The sequence below is a fragment of the Pipistrellus kuhlii genome, unplaced genomic scaffold, assembly GCF_014108245.1.
Source record: "Pipistrellus kuhlii isolate mPipKuh1 unplaced genomic scaffold, mPipKuh1.p scaffold_m20_p_26, whole genome shotgun sequence".
NCBI classification, from domain to species: domain Eukaryota; kingdom Metazoa; phylum Chordata; class Mammalia; order Chiroptera; family Vespertilionidae; genus Pipistrellus; species Pipistrellus kuhlii.
Window position 1 is genome coordinate 7298805 of NW_023425525.1, and position 22859 is coordinate 7321663.

The 22859-nt window shown below is 41.6% G+C and overlaps 1 protein-coding gene across 4 annotated transcripts in view; it reads left to right on the plus strand.

Annotated features, from left to right (window-relative positions):
* The window catches only part of CREB5 (cAMP responsive element binding protein 5), a 383557-nt gene that overhangs the window by 272648 nt on the left and 88050 nt on the right, over positions 1 to 22859 (plus strand). For all 4 annotated transcript variants that reach the window (XM_045587225.1, XM_036453719.2, XM_045587224.1 and 1 more), the window contains 2 exons: positions 11054 to 11180; positions 16315 to 16425. In XM_045587225.1, the coding sequence (XP_045443181.1) occupies positions 11054 to 11180; positions 16315 to 16425 (238 nt within the window). The remainder of the gene's footprint in view (positions 1 to 11053; positions 11181 to 16314; positions 16426 to 22859) is intronic.

The window sequence follows — 22859 nt, forward strand, 5'->3', positions numbered from 1 at the left end:
GGTCGATGTTTCTCTCTCATGGACGTTTCTAGCTTTCTATCTCTCTCCCTTCCTCTCTGTAAAAAAATCAATAAAATATATTTTAAAAAAAAGAAAAAAAAAGGCCGAAACCGGTTTGGCTCAGTGGTAGAGCGTCAGTCTGCGGACTGAAAGGTCCCAGGTTCGATTCCGGTCAAGGGCATCCCTCTCTTCTCCTCTCTGTAAAAAATCAATAAAATATATGTTTAAAAAAAAAAGAAAGAAAAAAATTATCCTGACCCTTAAAAAGAGGTCTATCATGGATGTGTAATGGGCAGACTGCTGCCAGGAAATGAGAGACCCTTATCAGTGAGACACCCTCATTAAGTCATTCAGCAAACCTCTCTGTACGAGCCTGGTTCAGAGGAATCAGAGCAGATTTCCCCAAAAAGGTGGTACACTGAGGTACACTAGGGCCCTCGGTAATGGAAAGGACACTCAGATCCTACCGAGAGACTGGATATTTGGGGCCTTTCCCCCAAATTGCTTCACCCCGAAATGTAGAGCAATGTAGCTTTACTTGTGTTTTAAAACGACACTAGCAATAATTTTATTATCTGAAATAGATTGTCTCTTGGATAGAATATACACTGATCATCCTTCAAGGGCCAAGCACACACAGAATGTTATCTCATATACGATTATCAGACCATCCTCACATTACACCTACCAAGTGGGCATTAGAGACCTGTTTTTGCCAATCAGAAATCAGAGAAGTTAGAGGACTTGCCCAGATCGCACACTCCTGGTCTGTGGCCAAGCCATTGGGCAGCCCAAAGCCTACGTCTTGCGGCCTCACGAGGCTGCTTTATTCCATTTGCTGCTGAATGGTGGCAGCCAGCATTATCTCTAGCATTTCTGTCAGCCACTGTGATTGGAATAAGTGAAAATAATAGACCTAATTTAGGACTCTGAGAGGTCTGCCAGTTTCTCCTCCTCCCTAGAAACCATGCCAGATGGGGACGAATCTATTTTTTAAGAGCCTAATAAGAGGAAATTCCAAAACCTCAGTAAGCCATTTAATTGTTTTACACTATTCGTTCTTGGGAGCTATTCTTCCTTCTGACTGAAATCTCATGTGCTGCTGTTTTATTATTGTTATTATTCTGCTTTGGTTGTGCTTGAAAGTAACTGGTCACCGTTCCCTGAATATAGTAATTTAGAAACTTGAAGATCATTATCATAATCTCCGAGTCTTCTTGTTTTGTTCCTTTTACTTTTCCACTTAGGACTTCCCTTCTGGCCTTTCATATTTTTCTGTGCACCCCTGAACCTTCTTAAGTTCTTCATGTTTCCCTCCTCCCTTCTCAGATGATGTTCAGCCCTTGCCCAACAAGGTTTTCTTTAAATCTCACAGCCAATTCTATAGTTTTTGTAGATTTGTGTGTGTGTGTGTGTGTGTGTGTGTGTGTGTGTTTAAATATTTTTATTGATTTGAGGGATGGAAGGAAGGAAGGAGTGTGGAAGAAAGGGAGAGAGAGAGAGAATCATTGATTGGCTGCCTTCTGCATGCCCCACACTGGGGATTGAGCCCAAACCCAGGCCTGTGCCCTGCCTGGGAATTGAACCAAGACCTCCTGGTTCATGGGTTGATGTTCAACCACTGAGCCGTGCTGGCCGGGCTGGTTTTCAATGATTTGAATTCAGCCATGGTTTTCAGCTCTCTGCTGGTTTTAACTAAGGAATTATAACCAAGGAGTTTGCCAAGCCTCTCTGTGTTTCTTTGGAGTACAAGTTATCCTCTTAGCATCCCCGTCCTTTTTATCATTAAGAACAAAACTTGAAAAATTGGGCTTTTAGCAGCCTAAGATTGCATAGTCTACGCACGCCATCACAGCTGCCCTAAGTCACACATTGACACATCCCTCTTCTGCCAGTGTATTTGTGGAGCTAATAATTTCTAGTGCCACTTCCTAAAGAGCTGAAATAATACTGGTGAGTGGCTGGTTAGATAGAACCATAAATTTGGTCTCCCAGGAGAGATATTTGAAAACTGTCTGAGGGAGCCTGCCTGGAGATTCAAGAAGAGGTTAGATAAAGGCATTAGTGAGGGTGACCTGGTGGGGAGTCTTGCAGAAGGCACAGGATGAGTAAAGGCTGCCTGAGTGATCTGAGCATCCCGAGGCCTAGACAACATGACACATGAAATTAACCATCCCAGACACCACAGACAGAGCCCTCCGTAGCGCTCAGCACAGGCACTTAGGGAATGTTATCATAGCTCTTTAGCAGGTAGGGTCAGGTGGCAGTTACTACTCAGTAGTGAAAATGTTTTTCCTGGCAGCTCACCGATTTGGAGTTCTGTTATTCTCAGAGTGCTCTGTATAGACCCAGCCCTGATGCGCTGATGGCAACCTACTTAAAAGACAGAACTGCTTATTCAGAGACCTGAGCCACCTCTCCTAAGAGATGTTATTCTGTTTAGTAACAAAGGACTAACTCTGGAGCACAAAAGAGGGAAACCTTTATTTCAGACTAATTAAAAGGATCATTGTTCCAATATGAGAAGCTGCCCCCCTCTCTGTTTGTGCTGAAGTGTTTTTGCAGTTATAATTACAAAATTAAGCTGTGTATTTGAAACCTAGGTATTGGGAGATTGTGATGGGTGTGGATTCCACCACAAATTATTCGTTAAAATTTGATAATTGACAAGCTGAAAATCCATGAGAAACCAAAATAGAATTGCTGACTTTAGAGTTGAGGAGGGGCGTGGGGGTGGGCAGTGGTTGGGTCTGCAAGCTCAGAAAGCTCTCTGCCTCTCCAGAACATCCAGAGCAATGTGCTAGTGAATGTTTTCATGAATTATTCATTTATGGTGAATGGATGCAAGCAGCAATCACATGTAAATGACAAGACTCATAATCAGAGGGCTCCTTATTTGTTTTTATGAAACAAGGGGGAAGCTTATTAACAAGTCACAAACAGGAAGACATTTTACTTAGAGATATGTCTCTATAAAGAATTTTTTAATACACATGTAACCAGATGTAAGTCATTTATTTGAGCCTGCATTCAAAATCATCTTTTATTGCATGTCTTTTTATCTGCATTTACTTTCCTTTTCTAAGGGTAACTTTGTGAATAATTGATGCAACTGAGAAGTTATTGGCTAATTGAAAAGCCATCTCTTCATGTCTGTAAGTCTGACCCATGGCTCAAGTCAAAGTCTTCAGGCATTTAGGGTCTTTTATAAAGGGTCTTTATAAAGAGCCATTAGCTCTTTACAAGGAAAAAATATAAGATTTTGAAAACAGAATTTCCCCTTAATAATAATATACATCAGAAAACAATCCAACCATGCTTTTGGTTAACTTAAATGAATCAGCTGACTGCATGAGGAATTCAGATTAATGGTCCAGAAATCAGTCATTTAAAGTGAAAAAAAAAAAAGTGATTGATTAAATAGTCTTAAAAGAATGGCCGTAAATTTGCATCTCCTCTCCTGTTACTGCTCTCTCTGCTTAAAACACTTGAAAGCATAAGCGGGTGAGCATCTTGCCTGATTAGATGCAGCATCTATGCTATAAACCCAGCAAAGCCCTGGCAGAAGGCAGCTCTATCAGCTGCATTGCGTTTTATTACTACCCTTGGCGCTCTCGAAACCTGGCTTTCACTTAAAGAAAAAGAAGTTCAATTTCCAAGATAGATATCAGACACTACATCTACAAAATAAAGATGTTAGTAGTACAAAATTGACTTTAAAAGAGCCCCAAATTTATCTTATGTGGTAAATTAAATCTCTGACACCCCCGGTGATAATGACTCCAAAAGTGTTCTTGTCAATATTGATAAGTCAGTGCAAGGCAGAAACGAGATGTTCAGCTGACGCTGGTGTGGGTGTAACTGGTACCTCCGAGCCCAGAGCTCTGAACTTTATACAGTGCAACTTTATTGTGAGGCAGGCATCCAATTTTTAAAACATCGTATAGATTGGAGACAGATGAGTGTTCCTGAATTATTCTTGGGCTTTTCCTGAAAATGCCTAAAACCAAATTTCAAATGGAAATTAATTTAATTGATGCAAAAAACAAATGGGTCTCATATATAACAGAAAGCTTGACTTTAACCTACGGGCCACTGATAAAAAGTACAGGTTACCTTAGGAGTAATCATTTATGCTTTTCAAGAACATGGGTTTTTTAGACTGTTAAGGTAAGTTGGAGTTTCATTTATGACTTGTAAATCAATTAAGTTCTTCTCTTTAGTTAGCAAAGATAATTTAGTAATCACTGTTCTTGGCATTGTCCATTGCTCGTTGAAGAGATCCTTGAAATCTATCATCATAGTGTCACCAATTGGATATTTGTAAATGAATTACTAAGCAAATGGCCTAAGTTGCCAAACCAGTTTTCCACTCTGAAATAGGAGTGTACGGGGCCTGACCCTTACCCATATTAGGTGTGTCATTGATTTTGGATTAACTCATGGATTCATTGATTGAATAAATGGTGATTAGTGTTACTGGGGAAAGTATACGGTGCACTGAGATCACTCCTAATGAGGCCCTAATGTAGTGTGGCTTCTGAGGGAAGGTGGTGAGGATAACTTATGCTCAAGGCTCTTTGGCTAGAAGGGAGACAGGCTTCTGTGAATCCCGGAGAAAGTCACTATGGCACATGTATGGAGTCCAGAGCCATGAGCAGTAGGTGGGGGGGTGGGGGAAGGAGTAGTTGGGGAGAGGGGAGCAGAGAGGGGCCAGAAGGTGCAAGGCCTTGGAGCAGTGTCAAGTTCTGTTCCAAGGAGATGGGCTTACCAGGATCTCTGATAAGCTGGAGCATTTGCTGTTGTTCATTGGCAGTTTTACTAGTTTTTTAGGATAGAATGAGGCTCAGGGGACCAGGCAGAGGTTAGGATACAGATATTAAGGCAAAATTCTCTTTCAGCACGCCTAAATATCATTCACCAAAGGAAAGGGGTGGGGTGGGGGAAATTCTTATAAAAAAGACCCTAGATCTTTAGCAGTGGTTCTCCCTTGAGCGTAAGAAAGCTTTGGAAGGGGAAATACCCATTTTAATTGAATTCTGCTGGTATTTTGGTGCCCTTTCTCAGGCTAAATATTTCTTTGTCTTAAATTTCTCACTTGTTAAAAGGGGAAATATTGTATTTACCATCCAATTTCAGGAATTTGGCAGTGAGGCAGTGCAGAGTGTGAGCTCATTAAAAAAAAAGAAAAATATACGGGTAATATGTCTTTTAAAATATGGGCCAGATAGCTTTCTTGTTTGCCCAAATTATTGCTTCTGTTGGAATTTGTCATTATTTTCACGAAAAACAAGATACTGAGAACTGACCTCTGGGGAACTAGTTTGATTCCATTTTGAGGAAATATTTTCACGAATCCTTTCTGAGAAATAATCTGAAGTCATTTTGAAATTCTGTAAAATTGTGGGTGAGAAGAGTTCATTTGGTCCTTCTTTAAAAACTCAAGCAAGAGTTGGGTTTTTAAAAAATGTCTTATAGACACAAGGAATTTGAGGCATTTTGATATTTGTTAGGTTGTAGTTCTTTAATTAAAGCTAATGGCTGGTGTTCTGTAGGGTCTTAGCCTTGAGCTGTAGTTTCTTGTTTGAACACTAGTGATTAATCTGCTGTTTGATCTGTGTTTCAGAATAACAACTAACAAAAACAACAAAATTTATTGAACATATTCAGGGTATTTAAGATGTGATAACTCATAATGCCATGAGGTAAATAGCTCAATTATCTAATTTAAAGTTGAGGAAACTGAGGCACAGAGAGGCTAGGTAACTTGCCCCAGGTCACACAGCCTATAAGTGATGGAGCTGGGATTCCACCATGGCATACCATTTACTGTGCCCATTTACCCCATTTTACAGTGTAATCATGAAACAATGATTACACAATTAGCTCTGTTGCCTTTCCATTTCCAGTCTACCTGATTATCCTGACAGTTCACTTTCTTTACAAAAATAGGATTTTTAAAATTCCTGTTAGGCCTGGATGGTGTGGCTCCGTTGGGCATCATCCTGGGCACCAAGAGGTTGCTAATTCTATTCCAGTCAGGGCACATGCCCAGGCTGTGGGCTCCAGCCCCAGTAGGGGGCTTGCAGAAGGCAGTCTATTGATGTTGCACTCCCACATCAATATTCTCTCTTTTCCCTCTCTTCTTCCTCTCTCTAAAAACTCAAAACTATTCTTTAAAACAACAACAGATTTCCAGTTAAGAGGAGACTAAGTAAATGAGCACTTCTTATTATTATACAAACTGCCTTCTATTGAGAATTAAGAGTTTGTGTTCACGTAAGAAGGTGCAAAGGAAGCAGGGGTTCTTTTCATTAGCAAATACAAAGATCCTGACAAGAAGCTCCCTCTAGTCTGTGTGTGAAATTATGTTATATTTAAATGAGAAAGAAGTGTGGGCCCTGCAGAATGTATTGGGTCCTTTTTTCCCCACTTCTCTGATCTTTTAGGAACACCTTCTTTTGGGGGTGTATTCACATTTCAAATGTCCTCTTGACATTAATAAGTGCTGTACTGGCTCTTTTTTATTTAATAGACACCGGCCACCTACTCTGAGTCGGGTGCTGGATGAACCATTAACAGTAGATGTATCAGTGAGCAGTGGAGAACACCTTTATCATAATGGCACAGATAGTCTTGCTAGATTAAGAGCATCTCATTTTTATTTCTAGGCTTAGAATCTGAATTTTAGTTTCAAGAGTTTTCCAGGTGGCCTGTCCACTCAGTAATTAGGTGAGGAAGCGAAGAGCCCATTTAAGGCAGGTTCTCCCAGGTCAGAAACCTGGCCTCTGACTCATCTGCTTCCTGCCCACCCTTCTGCCATTTAATTGCTTTGAAGCTTTTCTCATTCTGCTCCCTCACCCCCAGGTCTTTTACGTATCTTTTTTCTTTTCTTTTTCTTTTTTTAAATCTGCTCAAGGTCTACTATCTGATTTAGGGTGCTTACATTGATCTTCTCATTTTCTGACCTAATTTTTTTCATCGCCTGCTTCTTCCCTTTGTCTGATCACACACATGGCAGACCTGTGTGTTCTGAAAGGTTAATGAAGGTCCTAAATCTTGAGAAGACATGGGAAAGGAGAGTAGTCTGCAGTGTCCCTCCCAAGACCTTCCAAACAAAAACACTGGTCCTGCGCTCCTCAAAGATAGCTGGGCTTGTCCAAAGGCAGGAGGGCCAGCAGACTCAGTCCTGAGTCTCAGACACCCATCGTCAGGAAAACATCCTTTGGCCCCCCACGAGGACATGAAATCGCTTGCTGTGGCACCTAGCATTCTGTTAAAGACAGTGAAAACACAGTCTGTCTTCCTTGACATTTTAATTGAAAGAAAAGCTTACTACATAGATTTCAGCCGTAAGCATTATGTTTATACAAGTGTATAAAGAGGAATCATCTGTCACATTGGAAAACTCTTAATGCTACGGGACTCCGTTTAGTAATTGAACAATCCAACATGAGCTCACACATCTTACCTTGTTCCATGCCTCAGTAATTTTTAGTAGAAATGCTTTACCTAGAGGCACAGGGTTGTTAAAAAGGAGGCTCGGCTTGCTCAAAGCCTGGAATTATTAGCTCATGGCAACAAGCCTGCACTGGAGAGAGAATGTCGGGCCTTTGTTTTCACAACTTTACTGCGATTTGCCGCCTTATTTTCAGAGTCTAACCCATGTGTTGTTTGGGAAGTTGGTTGTTTTTTTCTTTTTAAAGGAAGAAAACACAATTTCCCATGGATGAGTGACTTCTCATATTAGCAGTATTTCAGAATTTTACTACTTCATCACAAAGTCCAGGGAGCAGGGTGAATATTAAAGGAAATGGACTGTGAATTTATTTTAGTATAAAAAAAATCAATAACAACTTCGTTACGGGATCCATCAGGGTGTGGTGGAGGAAATACTCTGTTGCAAGTTGGATAGAAATCCTGCTTCTTTTCGTAACCCATCTGACCTTGGACAGATGTAAATGTTTTGGAATTCAGCTTACTCCTGAGAAAATGGGAGTAATATGCCCTATATACCACACTGCATTTTTGCAAGTCACGTGAAGGTGAAGATATTTTGAAAAACATGAAGCAGTTTATAAGTGCAATATAAAAAGTTTTATGCAAGTGCAAGGTATTAAATAATCATGTCTATATACACAAGGGGAATTAATTAATGCAATTATTCTCTTACCACTCTTGCTTCAGTGATCTGACTATTCTGAACAAATGATTATTTCCTGGGCCAAGCTACACAATTGCTTCAGTCTAGTCCTTTGTATACCATGTGATGGATAGGCATAGATTTTTTTATTCCTTTCAGCTTTTGTAGTTTTAAAAGCCCAAACAAGAAGCCTAGAAAACTCCATCAGTTTTGTAGGTGGGGATGGGGAAATTATTTACAGAATCTATATAAAACAATAATTCAAAAATCATTTAGAATCCAAACAGACAGGGTTCTCAAATAACCATTTTCCCCCTCAAGTATATGTTGCTAATTGGTCCGATTGGCATCATTAGGTAGTTATTATTTTAATCCCAAGAGAACCTGGTACCTTGAAAGCCTTAATTAATGAAGGAATACTTGATATTTTAAAACCGAGTAGATTTATGCATGTGTGGAAATGACTGACCTAATAGGAGCATTGCATTGAATGAAACATACCATTCCCCAATTATTTCGTACCACTGGGAGTTTCCCATAGTCTTGGGAAGAATGAAAACTCATTTTAAAATTTAATTACTTCAGCATCTCCATTCACATCTCCATTAAGTTGTTTAATGATTTCTTTTTAAAAAGAAAACATGAGTGAAAACTTTTAACCAGATTTTTATTAATATGTTGAGAATAAAATGGAAATGATGGTAGTGTATATATTTTGCCCTTTGTTCAAGAGGATGATATTGCCAATCAACACAATAAAGCATTTGAGTTGACTTTCCTGTAATAGTTTTTTGCTTTTCCCTAACTATATTGGAAGTATTATTTCTTCTGTGACTAGGGAAACAGACACATGGTAGAAAGCTACATGCATGTATGTAATGCATGTAGAGGTGTATATATATATGCACATCTATCTATCTGGATGGATGTATAGGACTATAGGTGAAAGGGTGAGTGGATGGATAAATAATTAGCTATCTGTAGAAATACTCTCAATGAATCTTATGAAACTGGGGAGTTCAGATTATTAATCTTATCTTTAAAGGAACTGAAAATTATTAAGCATGATACAGTTTTATACAGCTATTTATTTTCATTAAATGTCTCAAACAAAACATTAAGACAAGAATATAAATGAGCACTGTCTGTTGATTGAGCCACATGGTACACCCCTCTGATTCCATGCAGCTACCTCTGAATGAGATAAGACTTGGGGAAGTTACCACCTGCTGGCGAGTTCTGGAGCACTTGAAACCCAGAGTTTTCTGGAACCAGAAAAGCTGACGGGCCTTCAGAGGCCCTCCCAGACCTTGCTGTGAATCCATCCTCCAGAGTTCCCCAGGGCACGTGGCAAGGAATAACCAAGCACTCCATGTGCTTCTCTAACGACACCCATCTCGTCGTTACAAGCTGCTTACATGTAACTACTCACACACACATTCTGTTTTTAAAAACTGGGTGTAACCTCTGTATAACTACACAAACAATGTAAAGGCTTTATGTTCTTTTCTATTTTCACTTATACAACTTTCTAAACATATAAGTATAGACTAATTTCTGACTAATCTTTTTATGATGTGTGAGACACTGATAGCTAGCTGTGCTTCCAAAGGAGCTATCAGGCAAAAGTGGGATACGTAATATTCCTTGGAATTAAGACAGCCTTGTGAAGACAGAGTGTGTTGGCCTCTTCCCCATTTCAGTCTTCCAGTTCTCCACAAGGCACCCACGGGCGGTGAATGAGCCCCAAAGAGAGGCATCGTTCTGCTCGGAGGGGGCTCTGGCCAGGACTCATTCCCCAAAGCACAGTCCTGTACAGACTGGCTCTGTCTGCAAGTTTCACATGAGGATTTTTAAATTTTTTTTTAAAGCAAATGCATTCATTTTGTTAGCAATAGTTTCTATCATGGCATTCAGGATAAGGTGGTTTGACATATCCATTCAGAGGTCCTGAGGCGGGTTTGTTTACTTGTTTGTTGTTAAGTCTCTAACTTCATGGTCTGTCATTTGTACAACTCCCCAGAGCAAGGGCACCGGACAGGTCACTTATTTGCCATTTTTAATAAACACAAATAATTCCCTTTCTCCCTCAGCCCCATATTCCCCGGCTCATTAATTCAACTTAAGGCCCTTAAAATCTTTTCTGGCAAATTAAATCACAAGCTCAAGCTATGTACTCCCCCGAGGAAAGTATGCTTGCTCAAGTCCTGCAGGTCAGGTCAAAATCAGTTTCTGTCAAACAGCCTCACACCTCGAGTTATTATGAAACGAGGGGTCGGAAATTGGGGGCTGGGCTCCGGACTCGTCCCACTATAGTGGCCTGAACACAACCCAACTGTTTTCATTTGTGTCCTGGATTTTGTTTTTTGTTCCATTCGCAGTGGAGAACAGTGAAAAGGTCAAAATAGATTTCTGTTGGGAATTCCTGAATGAAGCTGGCTCTGCAACTCCAGAGAGTGTGAATGTATTCCGAGCCAAGCCAGGAGGGCTTCCAGGCAGAGGTGTGAGAGTGTGGGTAAAACACATGTGCACACATCTCTGCTCTGAAGTTCTCCAGAGAGCAGAGACTTCCTAGTCACTGCAGGATCTCACCACTAAGTCTCCCTGCTAACACGCTGGGGTTAGAAGATTTATCAATTTGTTGTCTGTGGAACATCAGTTAGATAACAGAGGTCAGGAAATGAAGTGGAATTTGATGTATTAAGTAGGAAGCAGCAAAGGAAGCCAGACTTGTGTTTTATTTGTTATTATTTCCCTAATATTCTCAATTATGTGGCTCTCACCAGAGGATCTGATCTGCTTTGCATAGAATGGTGTTGCCCCCACTGGTTCTGGTCCCAGGGAACAGGCAGTGAGTCCCCTGCCCCGGGCATCAGGAATAATACCTGCTTCTCTTGTTCCTGTCCCCAGGCCTGTTCCAGGCTCTCTATCTTCTCTGCTACACATCCACAACAGACAGAGACAGCCCATGCCAGCCTCCATGCCCGGGACCCTGCCCAACCCTACGATGCCGGGATCTTCCGCTGTCCTGATGCCAGTAAGTGCTCCTCACTTCCTCCCAGTCTTGCCCCATTTGAAAAAGGAAGGGAAACTGGGCTTCTGGGTGCCTGGGGAGAAAGTGGCCGCTGGATGGAGAGCTGAGCTGTGTGGGGGTGGCTTTGAGTGCCTGCTTGTCCATCCCAGGCATCTTGCTGACTCTCCCATCCCTCCGTGCTTCCCTGGTGAGGCACAGGCTCACTTTCCTACTGGCGACAAGTGAACTTGCCACATCTAGGGAACAGGATTTGTTCAGAGACATGTTTTATGATTATTCCAAAGTCTACATGTGTGCTAGTTACAAAGTATTCTTAAACTGACAGGGCATGCTCTGGCCAGGGCTCAGAGTAATAATAATGCCAATAATAATGATGGTATATATAACTCTAACATGCAGTCATACATGCCGTGCTCTATTAATTATTCTCACAGCATTTGTTGAGTGCTTCTCGTGTGCTAGTCATCTCTAGGCACTTTATGAACACATGAAACAATCCTAAGAGGTAGGTACTAATACTTCCCCATATTTTGAATGAGTGAAGGTACCTTGCTTGTCTGAGAAACAGCAGCTCAGTTTTGAACCCAGGCATTCTCACTCCAGAGCTGACTCTTAACATCTACATGATATGTATGTTCTCTCCTCTCTCACAACAATCCTATGAGGTATGCGCTATTTTTATCCCCATTTAGCAGATGAGGAAACTGAGTAACTTGGCTAAAGTCGCAGAGCCAGTAGGTAATTGAAATTCACGTAGTCTGACTCCCAAGTCTATACTCATCACCATTATATTTTCCTGCTTCTCTTTGAAAACAACAGATGGATGTAGATAGGAGACGCAGATTATTCCAGAGCAAACCATGCTCTCCTTCCATGGGATCCCCTGCCTGTACTTCTCCATCCTCTCTGGCATTCTGCATTGGTGGACATTTGGTGGCTGGTCTTAGTCACAGGGCCACAAGGGTTCTCAAAAACCCGAGAGCGGTGTGAGAATTCTATTAAAGCCCTCCTATCCCGTATCAGCAGAATATTTTAAAGAATTGCCTACCTTTGTTATTTCATTTTGTTATCACAGCAATCCCGTGGGAATGTTGACACTCATTTTACAGATGTAAAGCTAATAGCCAATGTCACACAGCTTGTGAATGAAAGGTTGTGACTGGAACCCAAATCTAAATTTACTCTGAGTAGCTCAGCTCTGGCAGGTTGAGCAGTTTGCTCATTTATCTGAGTGGGAGGGGACAGAGGAGGGCCTGGTGCCCCAGTTCAGAGAAAGGGACTTGCCCGCTGCATATATCAGATAGTTCAGGCTAGAAACAGTCTTTGCAAACTTGGGTCAGATGAGCTGGCTGACTTCACCTAATTCTTCAATGTAAACATCTTTCAATGAAGCAAAACAGCACCATCAGTGTCATTACTCCAGGTTTTACTCATCCCAATTAATTGCATGAAGACATCCACTAAATGCCATCTCCATTTAGGCTCTCAATTCCTCTTGTCCAAAATTAGTCCCCTCTCAGAAAGTTGATCCATTGTTCAAAAACTATTACTGAGTGACCTTGCTTCCATCTGACTAAAGTGTGTGCCAATCTCAGGGACAAGCGTGGGACACTTGGGTTGTAAAGGCCCAGAAAAAAAGTACCTGGCACCTGTTTCCTGCCTCTCTTTGTTGTGCCATATCACGTCATTGTACAACTGGATCTCCTGGTGATGCTTCAGAATAGAAAGGAAGAATCGGGTGCCTGGTGCAGAGCCAGGGTAGATAAAAATCAGGGATGCTTCCTGCACAGGAGTTCCCAGCCCCATGTCAGGGACAGGTAGCAGCTGCCAGGACAATAGTGTCAGTCCAGAGCAGTGATGCTGAACCAGGGATGATTTGGCTCCCTGAGAATATTGGGCAGCATCTGCAGATACTGTTGCTTGTCACAACTGGGGGGGAGTGACTGGCATCTAGTGGGTGGAGGCCAGGGATGCTGTTAATCTTTCTACAGTGCACACAACAGCCACCACAACAAATAATTCTTTTGCTCAAATTGTAAATAGTGCTGAGGTTGAGAAACTGAGGTCTAAAGTGACACAGATGTAACTAATGGAAATTCATATAAATGCTCTAAAAAGCATATCCTAAGAGTTATAGGACCTAGAAATCTGGATCTTTTCTTCCATATTATCAAGTCACCAGCTTTGGTATTTTGAGCATCATCTTTCAGAGTCCCTGCCACGGGAAACCATGATTTTGGGGTATAAAAAAGGTTTGGGTCTGCAGGTGCAGGTGAGATTTTTAACTGATTGGTAGCCTATGCTATCATGCCACACATTTCACAGAGCATTGGGTATGAAACAAAATGACTTATTCCACAAACTTTTGTTGAGCACCTTCTATGGGCCAATGGCTATGCTAGATTCTGGGATGGAGCACGGGACAAGGTAAGGGGCTCACTGGGCTGTGACAGTCTATCTTCCAAGTCACATGCTTTAATTTGGGGACACGGATCATCCATTTGTTATTTCAAAAGCCCGAAGTGCAGATATCTTAGTTTCCGTTCTCCAGTGTGTTTTCAGGGAGGAAAAAAGCTAAAAAAAAAAAAAAAAAAAAAAAAAAAAAGGGTGAATTCTTTAATCTGGATGTTTTACCGACAATGCAAAGCCTCCCCATCTTCTGACCCCTTGTTCTAGCCAGCTCCTCAAAGCCACAGGCTCGGTGCAGAGCCTCATTAGTGAGCCCCGAAGAGTTGTTTTGAAGAGACTGCTCCTGACCCTATAATCATTTAGAGGGAACTATGCCTTTTTTTTTTTTTAAGATAGAGAAGTCAGCCTGTTTTCAAAATTCTGTTTAATCTGTGAGTCACAGGGTAGAAATAGTCACAGACTATAATTTTTCCGAAAAACTGGAAGCACGGTGGACTGGGATTCAGATGCTGAAACCGGCTGCGCTGAGGTTTGTAGTGCATGAGGGCTAGCAGCGTGGGAATGTCTGACAGTCACCTGTAGTTCCCGACGTTCCAAAGGTCTTCTTGGGAAAATGAGGGCAAAAGCTCAGTTGGGCTTGATTTCTCTATAGAAGAAGGTCATCTGTTGAAAAAAAGGGTGAAATCTCTGGAAGTGGGTGTTATCATTAATAAGCATTTTCCCAAACAATCTTCATGACGTAAGGATTAGATAAACTCACACATACAAGAATTAGAGTACACAAATGTAGTGCTAATGGCACTGAACTGTACACTTAAAAATTGTTAAAATGGAAATTCTTATGTACATTTTACCATGATTTTTTTAAAAAATAACTTTTTAAAATATTTTAAAGTATTATTATTATTATTATTATTATTATTATTATTATTATTATTTTAGAAAGAGAGGAAAGGCAAAGGAGAGAGAGATAAGCATTGATGAGATAGAACATTTTGGCTGCCTTCTGCACCAGGGATAGAGCCCACAACCAAGGCATGTGTCCTGACGGGGAACTGAACCACAACCTCTTGATGCATGGGGTCAACACTCAACCACTGAGCCACACCAGCTGGGCTGAAAAGATAATTTGGGGTGATATGAGTGTAAATATTTTATTGTACTGAATTGGTAAAGCCTCAAAAGGTTTTGGCAGTTGTGCTCTAGAACATCTAGAAAATTCTTTCAATAGCTCCTTTTGAAACAGTTTGACATACCCACACACTGTTGATACAGATGAACTGATTCAGGCTAAGGTGAGGCTGATGGTGTTGCAGTGAGGAGTGTGTCAGCCAGACATTCAGGAGAAGCTGAGCAACACCTCTGCTGATTCACACATTAGTGTCACGGCCATGCCCTGCCCCAGGAGTGGGCACAACAGGAATTGGAGTCACAGAACCTCAACAATGGAAAGGACATTAAAGGGTCATTCTGTTCAACTATGGCTCTCACCTCTTCTCTGTGAGCTTTCCTTCAGTGAGAAGGAGCTCTGGGTTCTCCAAGACTACCGAGGCTAACTTGGAGCAGAAATCGGTTCCCTAACATTTCCGACCATGGTTTTCATTCCCATCTTTTGGCAAATGGAAAAACTCTTGCATTGAAGAATCCCCCTAGGAATGTCTCATGATTTTCTGTGATTTCGATGTAAAATAGAGGTTGGGGCAAAAGTAGGTTTACAGTTCTTTGTATGAAAAATAATGCAATAATTAATACATAATACAAGAATAAACTCTTTTTATGTACTCACAACTGTACATCTACTTTTGCCCAACCCTGTAATAAAGCAAATATTTGCTTTATCTTGGTTCTTTGAAAGGGGCTAATTTTCTACTAAACAGCAAATATTCATCAGGCACATTCTCCCATGACTGAACTAGAGATCTTGCTGTATTTACATTTTAGCAGGAGCATCCTGGAGACAAAAATGCCAGAATTCAATGCAGCTCTTTGCATGATATTGACGATACACACCATGGCAGGTCAGCAGGACAATGTGGGATCAGTGAATCACATCATACAAAACCCTCCGCTGCCTTCTTCACCTGCCCAGAGGCACAGTCTCACCCTGAGGCCTGGGGCTGCACTTGTGTAGTCCTGAGGGGGTTAACAAGGAGGAAGACATGTGTTGGAGGCAGAAGATCAGATACCTGGCTGGGTCTTCTCAGTTGTGTTTATGAGGAAGAACGAAAGGCAGACCTACCAGAGATGCTTTCAAATTTAATTGTATTTTTTCTTATCACTAACCCAATTCATGTTTCTGTATGAAATTTAGGGATGGGGGGAAAAAGCCGCAGATATCCTGAGATAATCATTTGGCATATTTTATATCCTTCCAGCATTTTTCTGTGCATATGTTATTCTTCATAGCTATAAAAATCAGTGTAATTCCTGGCAGTTGGAGGGTTTGCAAAAGTGAAAATATTAGATACTTTTGTTTGGAAATGATCTACATGACAATTTAGTTCTGTTTGGCTTGGGGCATCTTCTATAGAAGGTGTAGCTTTGGGTGATTCTTGGATGTCATTGGGTTCGAGGCTCAGGAGTGCATTGCTTACCGTTCACCAAACACAGACTTTCTCCGCAGTTATTCAAAGAAACTAGACACGATTCATTTGAAAGAGAAATGCTGCTTTGTCTGTGGCCTAGACTGTCTCCTCAGACTCCTGACTGTTGCTTTCCTTTGTCTTAGATGGAGAGACAAATGTCAGTGAACTCCAACCTCCTGGGAATGCAAGGTCCAAATCTCAGCAACCCCTGTGCTTCTCCCCAAGTCCAGCCGATGCATTCAGAAGCCAAAATGGTAAATAACATGTATAATCACCTTTTGTTGTGGCATGATTTTTTCTTTTGATTTCTTCTTTGGCTTCCACATTTCGGTCAAGTCAGGTAGATGGCTCCGTCTTTGTTGTGATGGATAGGTCTTTGTGGAAAGGCTGTGTGCAGAGCTTGACTCTTTCTTGGAGGATGTTTGTTACTGAACCTTGAAGTAGATGGTCATGTAATGAGCATTGGATCAGCGCATGGCCTTAGTGAAAGAGATATGCAGAAGTTTGGGGGGGTTCCATGGCAATTAAGTGGGATGCACCTAAGTATGTGTGTATTTACTCATAACCGGTAATTAAAACTGATCCCGAGTTTCTCTTCTTCAAGGTGGTCACAGTTTCAGTGCCTCTCATCCTGTTCCCATACCCATTTATACATGTGTTTGATTTCTAAGCTCACACTATTATGGGAATATTTTGCGTATTTTGTTATAGTTGTCAGATGTGACGTTGATTGGAGAGGATCAGAGCAGAGTAACAAACACATGATTTCAGGTGACAGCCTTCAGTGACTTTTAACATATGAGACTTATGTGCAGTAAGGTCAGTCTTCCCAATCCCAGTGCTAGATACATGCATTTATGTTCTAAATATTAATAAAAAGCAGCGCATGTCCAACTTGGCAATACAAAGTAAATTTGCTGGTTATGTCTAGTGAAGTTGCTTGAAGTAGGTCATTCAATTCTCATTCAAATTCTAACACCGTGATCAGTAAGGTATCCGATGACAACCAAAGGTTTGACTTTCTGTTGCTAATGGGTCCTTTTGTGAGAAGTTGGAGATTTATTTGGCTTGCTGACTGACAGCATTAGGGAACTTGTTTGATAGTTGCTATGAGGATGCTCTTGGCAGCAAGTTGTTGTTGTTGTTTTTGTTTTTGTGTTTTGTTTTGTTTTAATGTCTTCTTCTCTTCGGTCACTTTCTCTTGGAAACTTCACTCATTTGACATGCAGCTTCTTGACCCAAGGAAGCTATGGAACTCCCAGTGTTGGCTACCTCTGGCAAATAAAATCTGTGGTCAAGAAGTTCTCTATGCTGTGCCACAGTCCCTGTGACATGCCAAATGGCACCGGCATCTTCGGCAAAGCTCGTTAAATCTTTTTGGAATTGGCAAATATTTTTTCAACTAAAGCCCTGTAGAGCCAAACCAAATACTTGCTGGCAGAGTATAGTTCAAACTGGCATCAGTTTTGGAGACCAGAGTAATGCCATTTACTTTTTTTTTTTTTTAAAGGAAAATAAAAAATGAAATGTGAAGGCACTTAAGAAAAAAATTAAGTTATTCATGTGTATGAAGACGCATTCTGGGTCTGAGCATCCTATGCACCTTGCCAACCTCCCCCCCCCTACCCCACCACCGCCTCACCCCCCTCCCCTGCCCGCAACTGGATTATTTCTGAATCGTCTTGTTTGGTTCAGGTCTGTATCCTTTTTGAGGGACCTCCCAGACAAACTTGAGGTGGATTCTCAAACATAAGTCCAAACCAAATTTCCCTGCCAATTGATTTTCACTGGGTTTTATGCTACCACTTGACTCAAAGTGTCCTGCCCTTTTCCTTGCTGGCAAAGAAGTAAAATGCTTCCAAAGGGAGTGCAGGCTGTGATTACTTATGCATAGGAAATAAAAGCATATGGAATGGCAAATTAATAGTGAATAATATCAGCTGGTGACAAAAGAGAATTGGTCTGTACTTATAAAAATAGTGTTACCCCACAAATGTTTGTTGAGTTAAATTTACTGAGCGGGCACACTCCTCTGCTGATTCATGTTCTAAGTGAATAAATATTTCCAGATCCATGATATCTAGACAAATGAATTCTACAATGGAGTTGGGGCTTAGAGAACACAGTTTTTCTCTCTACCTCTAGCTTCCATGCCTAATCCCATTATTGCCAATATGTGACCCAGGGGGAAATGGTAGCATTCACCATTCATATATTGGAAGCATAGCATTTACTTAAGTAGCTTGCAAAAGTGTTAAGTAAGTGACTTTTAGTACATTACTCAGCATCTCAGCATCCCTATTCTTATTCTGCCTGCATTATTCACTGGAGAAACCAGTGCTTGCCATCTACTAGCGTTACAGTATTTTCTAGCAGCTTTGGTTACTGAGATGAAAGCTTTTATGAAAAACAAAGTAGTGAAGAAAAAAAAAAAGGATGATTTTCACGTCAGCCAGAGCCTCCTCGGGTTTCTCAGAACTATAGGCTTTGTTGTTCTATGCCTAATTTTCTTCCTGTGTAAGACTGGAATGGATTCCAGATTTCAACTAAGACTCTTGTTTCACTGTTTTCAAGGACTTTTCCAAAGGTCACACATGGGCTATTTTGATGAATGCACTCGGGGGGGGGGGGGGGGGCCGGAATGGGGTGCTTTCGGAGCACACGAGAGAAACAGAGAGGCGTCTCCCACACCCAGCACTACAGACCTATTCTGCTGGGAGCAGTGGTGTTCAGTTCACACTCCCCATTGGCCACTGACAAAAGCCAACATCCTGAATCTCTGGTGAAACTTGGAGGTCCTGGAGGTAGACTAGAGCTTAAAACAGGATTGTTTTAAATGCACGAGTTTGTTAGACACTGTCTGGCTAGTGATTGCTTAGTAGAATACAGCCAGCCACTTTCCCTGCCCCAAAGTGAACATTTCCATTGTGGGAGAGCAGAATAGGTGTTCCCAATAAGCTCTGCAGTGCATTAATTCGGGAATCCTAAATCAGGAAGCATACATGTCCTTCTTTTGACTTAATGTACATTAGTACCAAGCAGTGACTTCAATGTACTGTAGCTACATCTGTACTGGTTTTATAATAATCCTAGCAGATGATTTAGTTTTATGGATTGTTGTTCAGAAGAATTAAGCCAACTGACACATGGCTTCATAATTGCACAAGTAAATACATGCATATTGGAGTTTGTTTGGGGGTCAGAGCAAACTCAGATGTGTGAGAGCTTTCCATCTTTCCAACCACCCAAAACAGCAGGCTCTTCCTCTAGGTTCCTGGGATCAGTGAGTGTCTTCCATGACCTGGGGTCTGCTGGGAAGGAAATTCACATGATACCTCGTGGACATTTTGAACATCCAAAGAGAAAAGTGAGGGAAAGAGGGAAGTACACAGAGAGACATGAAAAAGGAGGAGAAGAAGGAAACCTGGGTGCTATCCCCATTTTACAGCTGGGCCAGCTGAAGCTCCAAGCATTTAAAACCTGGCCCACAACACATCACTTAGCAAAGGCTAATATCTTAGACTCTAATGGCAAAGCTTTTTTGACACATTTATCCTTTAGACAAAAATGTCATATAGCTTCCAGATATCAGTAACCAACAGATTAAATCACATTCTTTTGCATTAATTTATTTCTATATACAAACTAGAGGCCTGGTGCATGAACATTTGTACACTGGGGTGTGGCGGGGGGGGGGGGCTTCCTCAGCCCAGCCTACCCCCCTCACAGTCCGGGAGCCCTCAGGGCATGTCCTACTGACAGCTTAGGTCTACTCTCCGTAGGGAGCAGGAGCGGGCCTAAGCTGCAGTCTGGCCTCCATCTGCAGTAGGCGACCAGGCAATCAGGGCAAGGTGCCGCCCCCGTCACCCCGCTGTTGCTGTCACTGCCGGCCCTCCTCAGCCCTTGCAGCTGCGGCTTTGTCCAGAAGGAAGATGTCTGGTCTATCCAGTCTAATTAGCATGTTACTCCTTTATTAGTAGAGATGGGAGACAAGGGTGGCAAGGATGGTGCAGGCTTGCAGATAACCTGGAAAGGATGAGGAGCAGGTGGTGATATGGAACTTCTCCCTTGGTTAAACCAGAGCTCTGTGGCCTCACTGACTGGTCTAGCTTTTCTGTCTCTTTCTCCAAACACATTTTTGTTTGTTTATTTGTTAATCCTCACCAGAGGATATTTTTTCCATTGATTTTAGAGAGTGAAAGGTACGGGTTAGACCGAGAGAGAAAAAACATCAATATGAGAGAGACTTTATCAGTTGGTTGCCTCCCGCACACACCCCTACCGGGGCCAGGGATCAAGCCTGTAACTGAGGTATGTACCGTTGACCCGAATCAAACCTGTGACCCTTCAGTCCTAGGGCCGACACTCTATCCACTGAGCCAAACCGGCTAGGGCACCAAACACATTTTTATCTTGATGTTTCTTGTTTTCCACTTGACTGAATGGAAACTCTTTGAAGGTAATTCTTGCATTGTGTAAACTCCATGTACTGAGAAAGGCCCCATGAGTGAAAACTGAACTTAATTGAGTTGAGTTTGATTTAAATTATGGGAATGAACCAAACCCTAAACATGGAAATAGGGTAGGATAGAGTGGGTAGGAAGCAAGGGTGGGACTGAGAAGGAGAGAATCAAAATACATAAACGCTCAGCTAAGTAATTAGTAGATAAAGAGTAGCTGATGCCCAGCCTGAGTGGGTCAGTGGTTGAGTGCTGATCTATGAACCAGGAGGTCACGGTTCTATTCTTGGTCAGGGTACATGCCTAAGTTGTGGGCTTGATCCCTACAGGCAGCAGATCGAGGATTCTCTCTCTTCTTTAATGTTTCTATCTGTCTCCCTTTCTTTTCTTCTTAAAATCAATAAAAATATTTTTTTTTAAAGAGCAGCTAACTACATTTGTTTTCTTTGAAAGATATCTAGAAACAGCATCCATCATACTATTTCCTTGATAGAAAAGCAATATGTCTGTTTCTTAGAAAATAGAAGATGGAATATCATTGCCCTCCTAGGAACTGCAAGCAATCAGTATGCTGTTTCTTCCATTGTGATGGACTGGTTGTGCTGTATTTTGGTCTTCGACTGTCAATACTTCATTCACAGCTAGGTTTACAGTTCATTGAATGCATACATAAACATATGTATTAATGACTGAGAGAAAGAAACCAAAAAGATTGGAGAGTCAGGGATTTTTTTTAATCTTCTTTTATTCTTTATTGTTTAATGTATTACATAAGTCTCCTTTTCCCCCCATTGACCTCTCCCAGCCCCTAGCACATGACCTTATCCCCCCCTCCCCATCTGTGTCCATTGGTTGTGCTCATATGCATGCATACAAGTCCTTTGATTGATCTCTTACCTCCTCCCCCCCCCCCCCCCGCCTTCCCTCATAGGTTGGACAGTCTATTTGAGAGTCAGAGATTTTTAAAGATGGAGGTTACTTAGTAAAGGCCTTGCTCAAATTCTTCATTTTAGCTGAAACCGGTTTAGCTCAGTGGATAGAGCATCAGCCTGAGGATTGAAAAGTCCCAGGTTCGATTCCAGTCAAGGGCATGTACCTTGGTTGCAGGCACATCCTCGGTAGGGGGTGCGCAGGAGGCAGCTGATCAATGTTTCTCTCTCTCATCGATGTTTCTAACTCTCTATCTCTCTCCCTTCCTCTCTGTAAAAAAAAAAAAAAAAAAATCAATAAAACTTATTATTATTTTTTTTTAATTCTTCATTTTACAAGTGAGGACACCAAAGCCTGGTAAAGACTTAGGGAGATCAGTTTAACACAAGGCTGGACTCCCAACTCAGGTCTTCATTCTTCTGCCCAGATTTGTGCTTTTCCCATGTGAGCCACACTGATAAATTATTGACAGCACTTCTTTCCTGGCTCTGGTTTCCTCCTGGCAGATTGGCAGACAAGAACTGGGATGGTAGAGTGAGCAATCATGCTTAAATCTCCACTTTGTTTTGAATGTCAACCTGGGTGTGTTTGTGTTTGCCTTCCCCTCCCTAATTATCGGGCTGGATAACTGTTTGCCGACAGTGCCCCGTGGCCACCCACTGTCCCACAGATAAATCACCGAGAAGCTGGGCTCCATATGGAGTTGCTTGGAAAGCTTACACACATGAAAAGACAGTCTCCAGGTAACATCTCCTAGCACGCTTGAGAAATTCACTTCTTCAATTTGCCTATTTACTTTAAGCATCTCAGCTTCACTTCCTAAAAGTGCAGGAATAAAAAAAAAAAAAGAAGTGAATGAATAGGCTGTCTGAAGGTTGTGGTGAGGCAGGAAATGCTGTGGACTTTAAAGAAGCTGTCATTAACGTTTGCATTGTGCCAGCAGCCATGTGTCCCTAGATCCAGTGATCAAAACACAATGACGGGCTGACCCGAGGTGACCACTTTGTTCCAGAATTTTCCTACATCACCACTATGAAAAGCCACTGTCCAATATGCAGATAAGTAGGGATTATGGAAGATTTCATGGCAATAGCAACAAAAAAATCTATATTCTTAATACCGTATTTTTCGGACCATAAGACGCACTTTTTTCCCCCCAGAAGTGGGGGGAAAAGGTCCCTGCATCTTATGGTCCAAATATAGCCTACACATATACTTTAAAAAAAAAAGTTTTTTTTACTTGCCCGGCTCTGTGTGGTCTCTGTGTGCTTGCCCGGCTCTAAAATGGTTCTAAATGC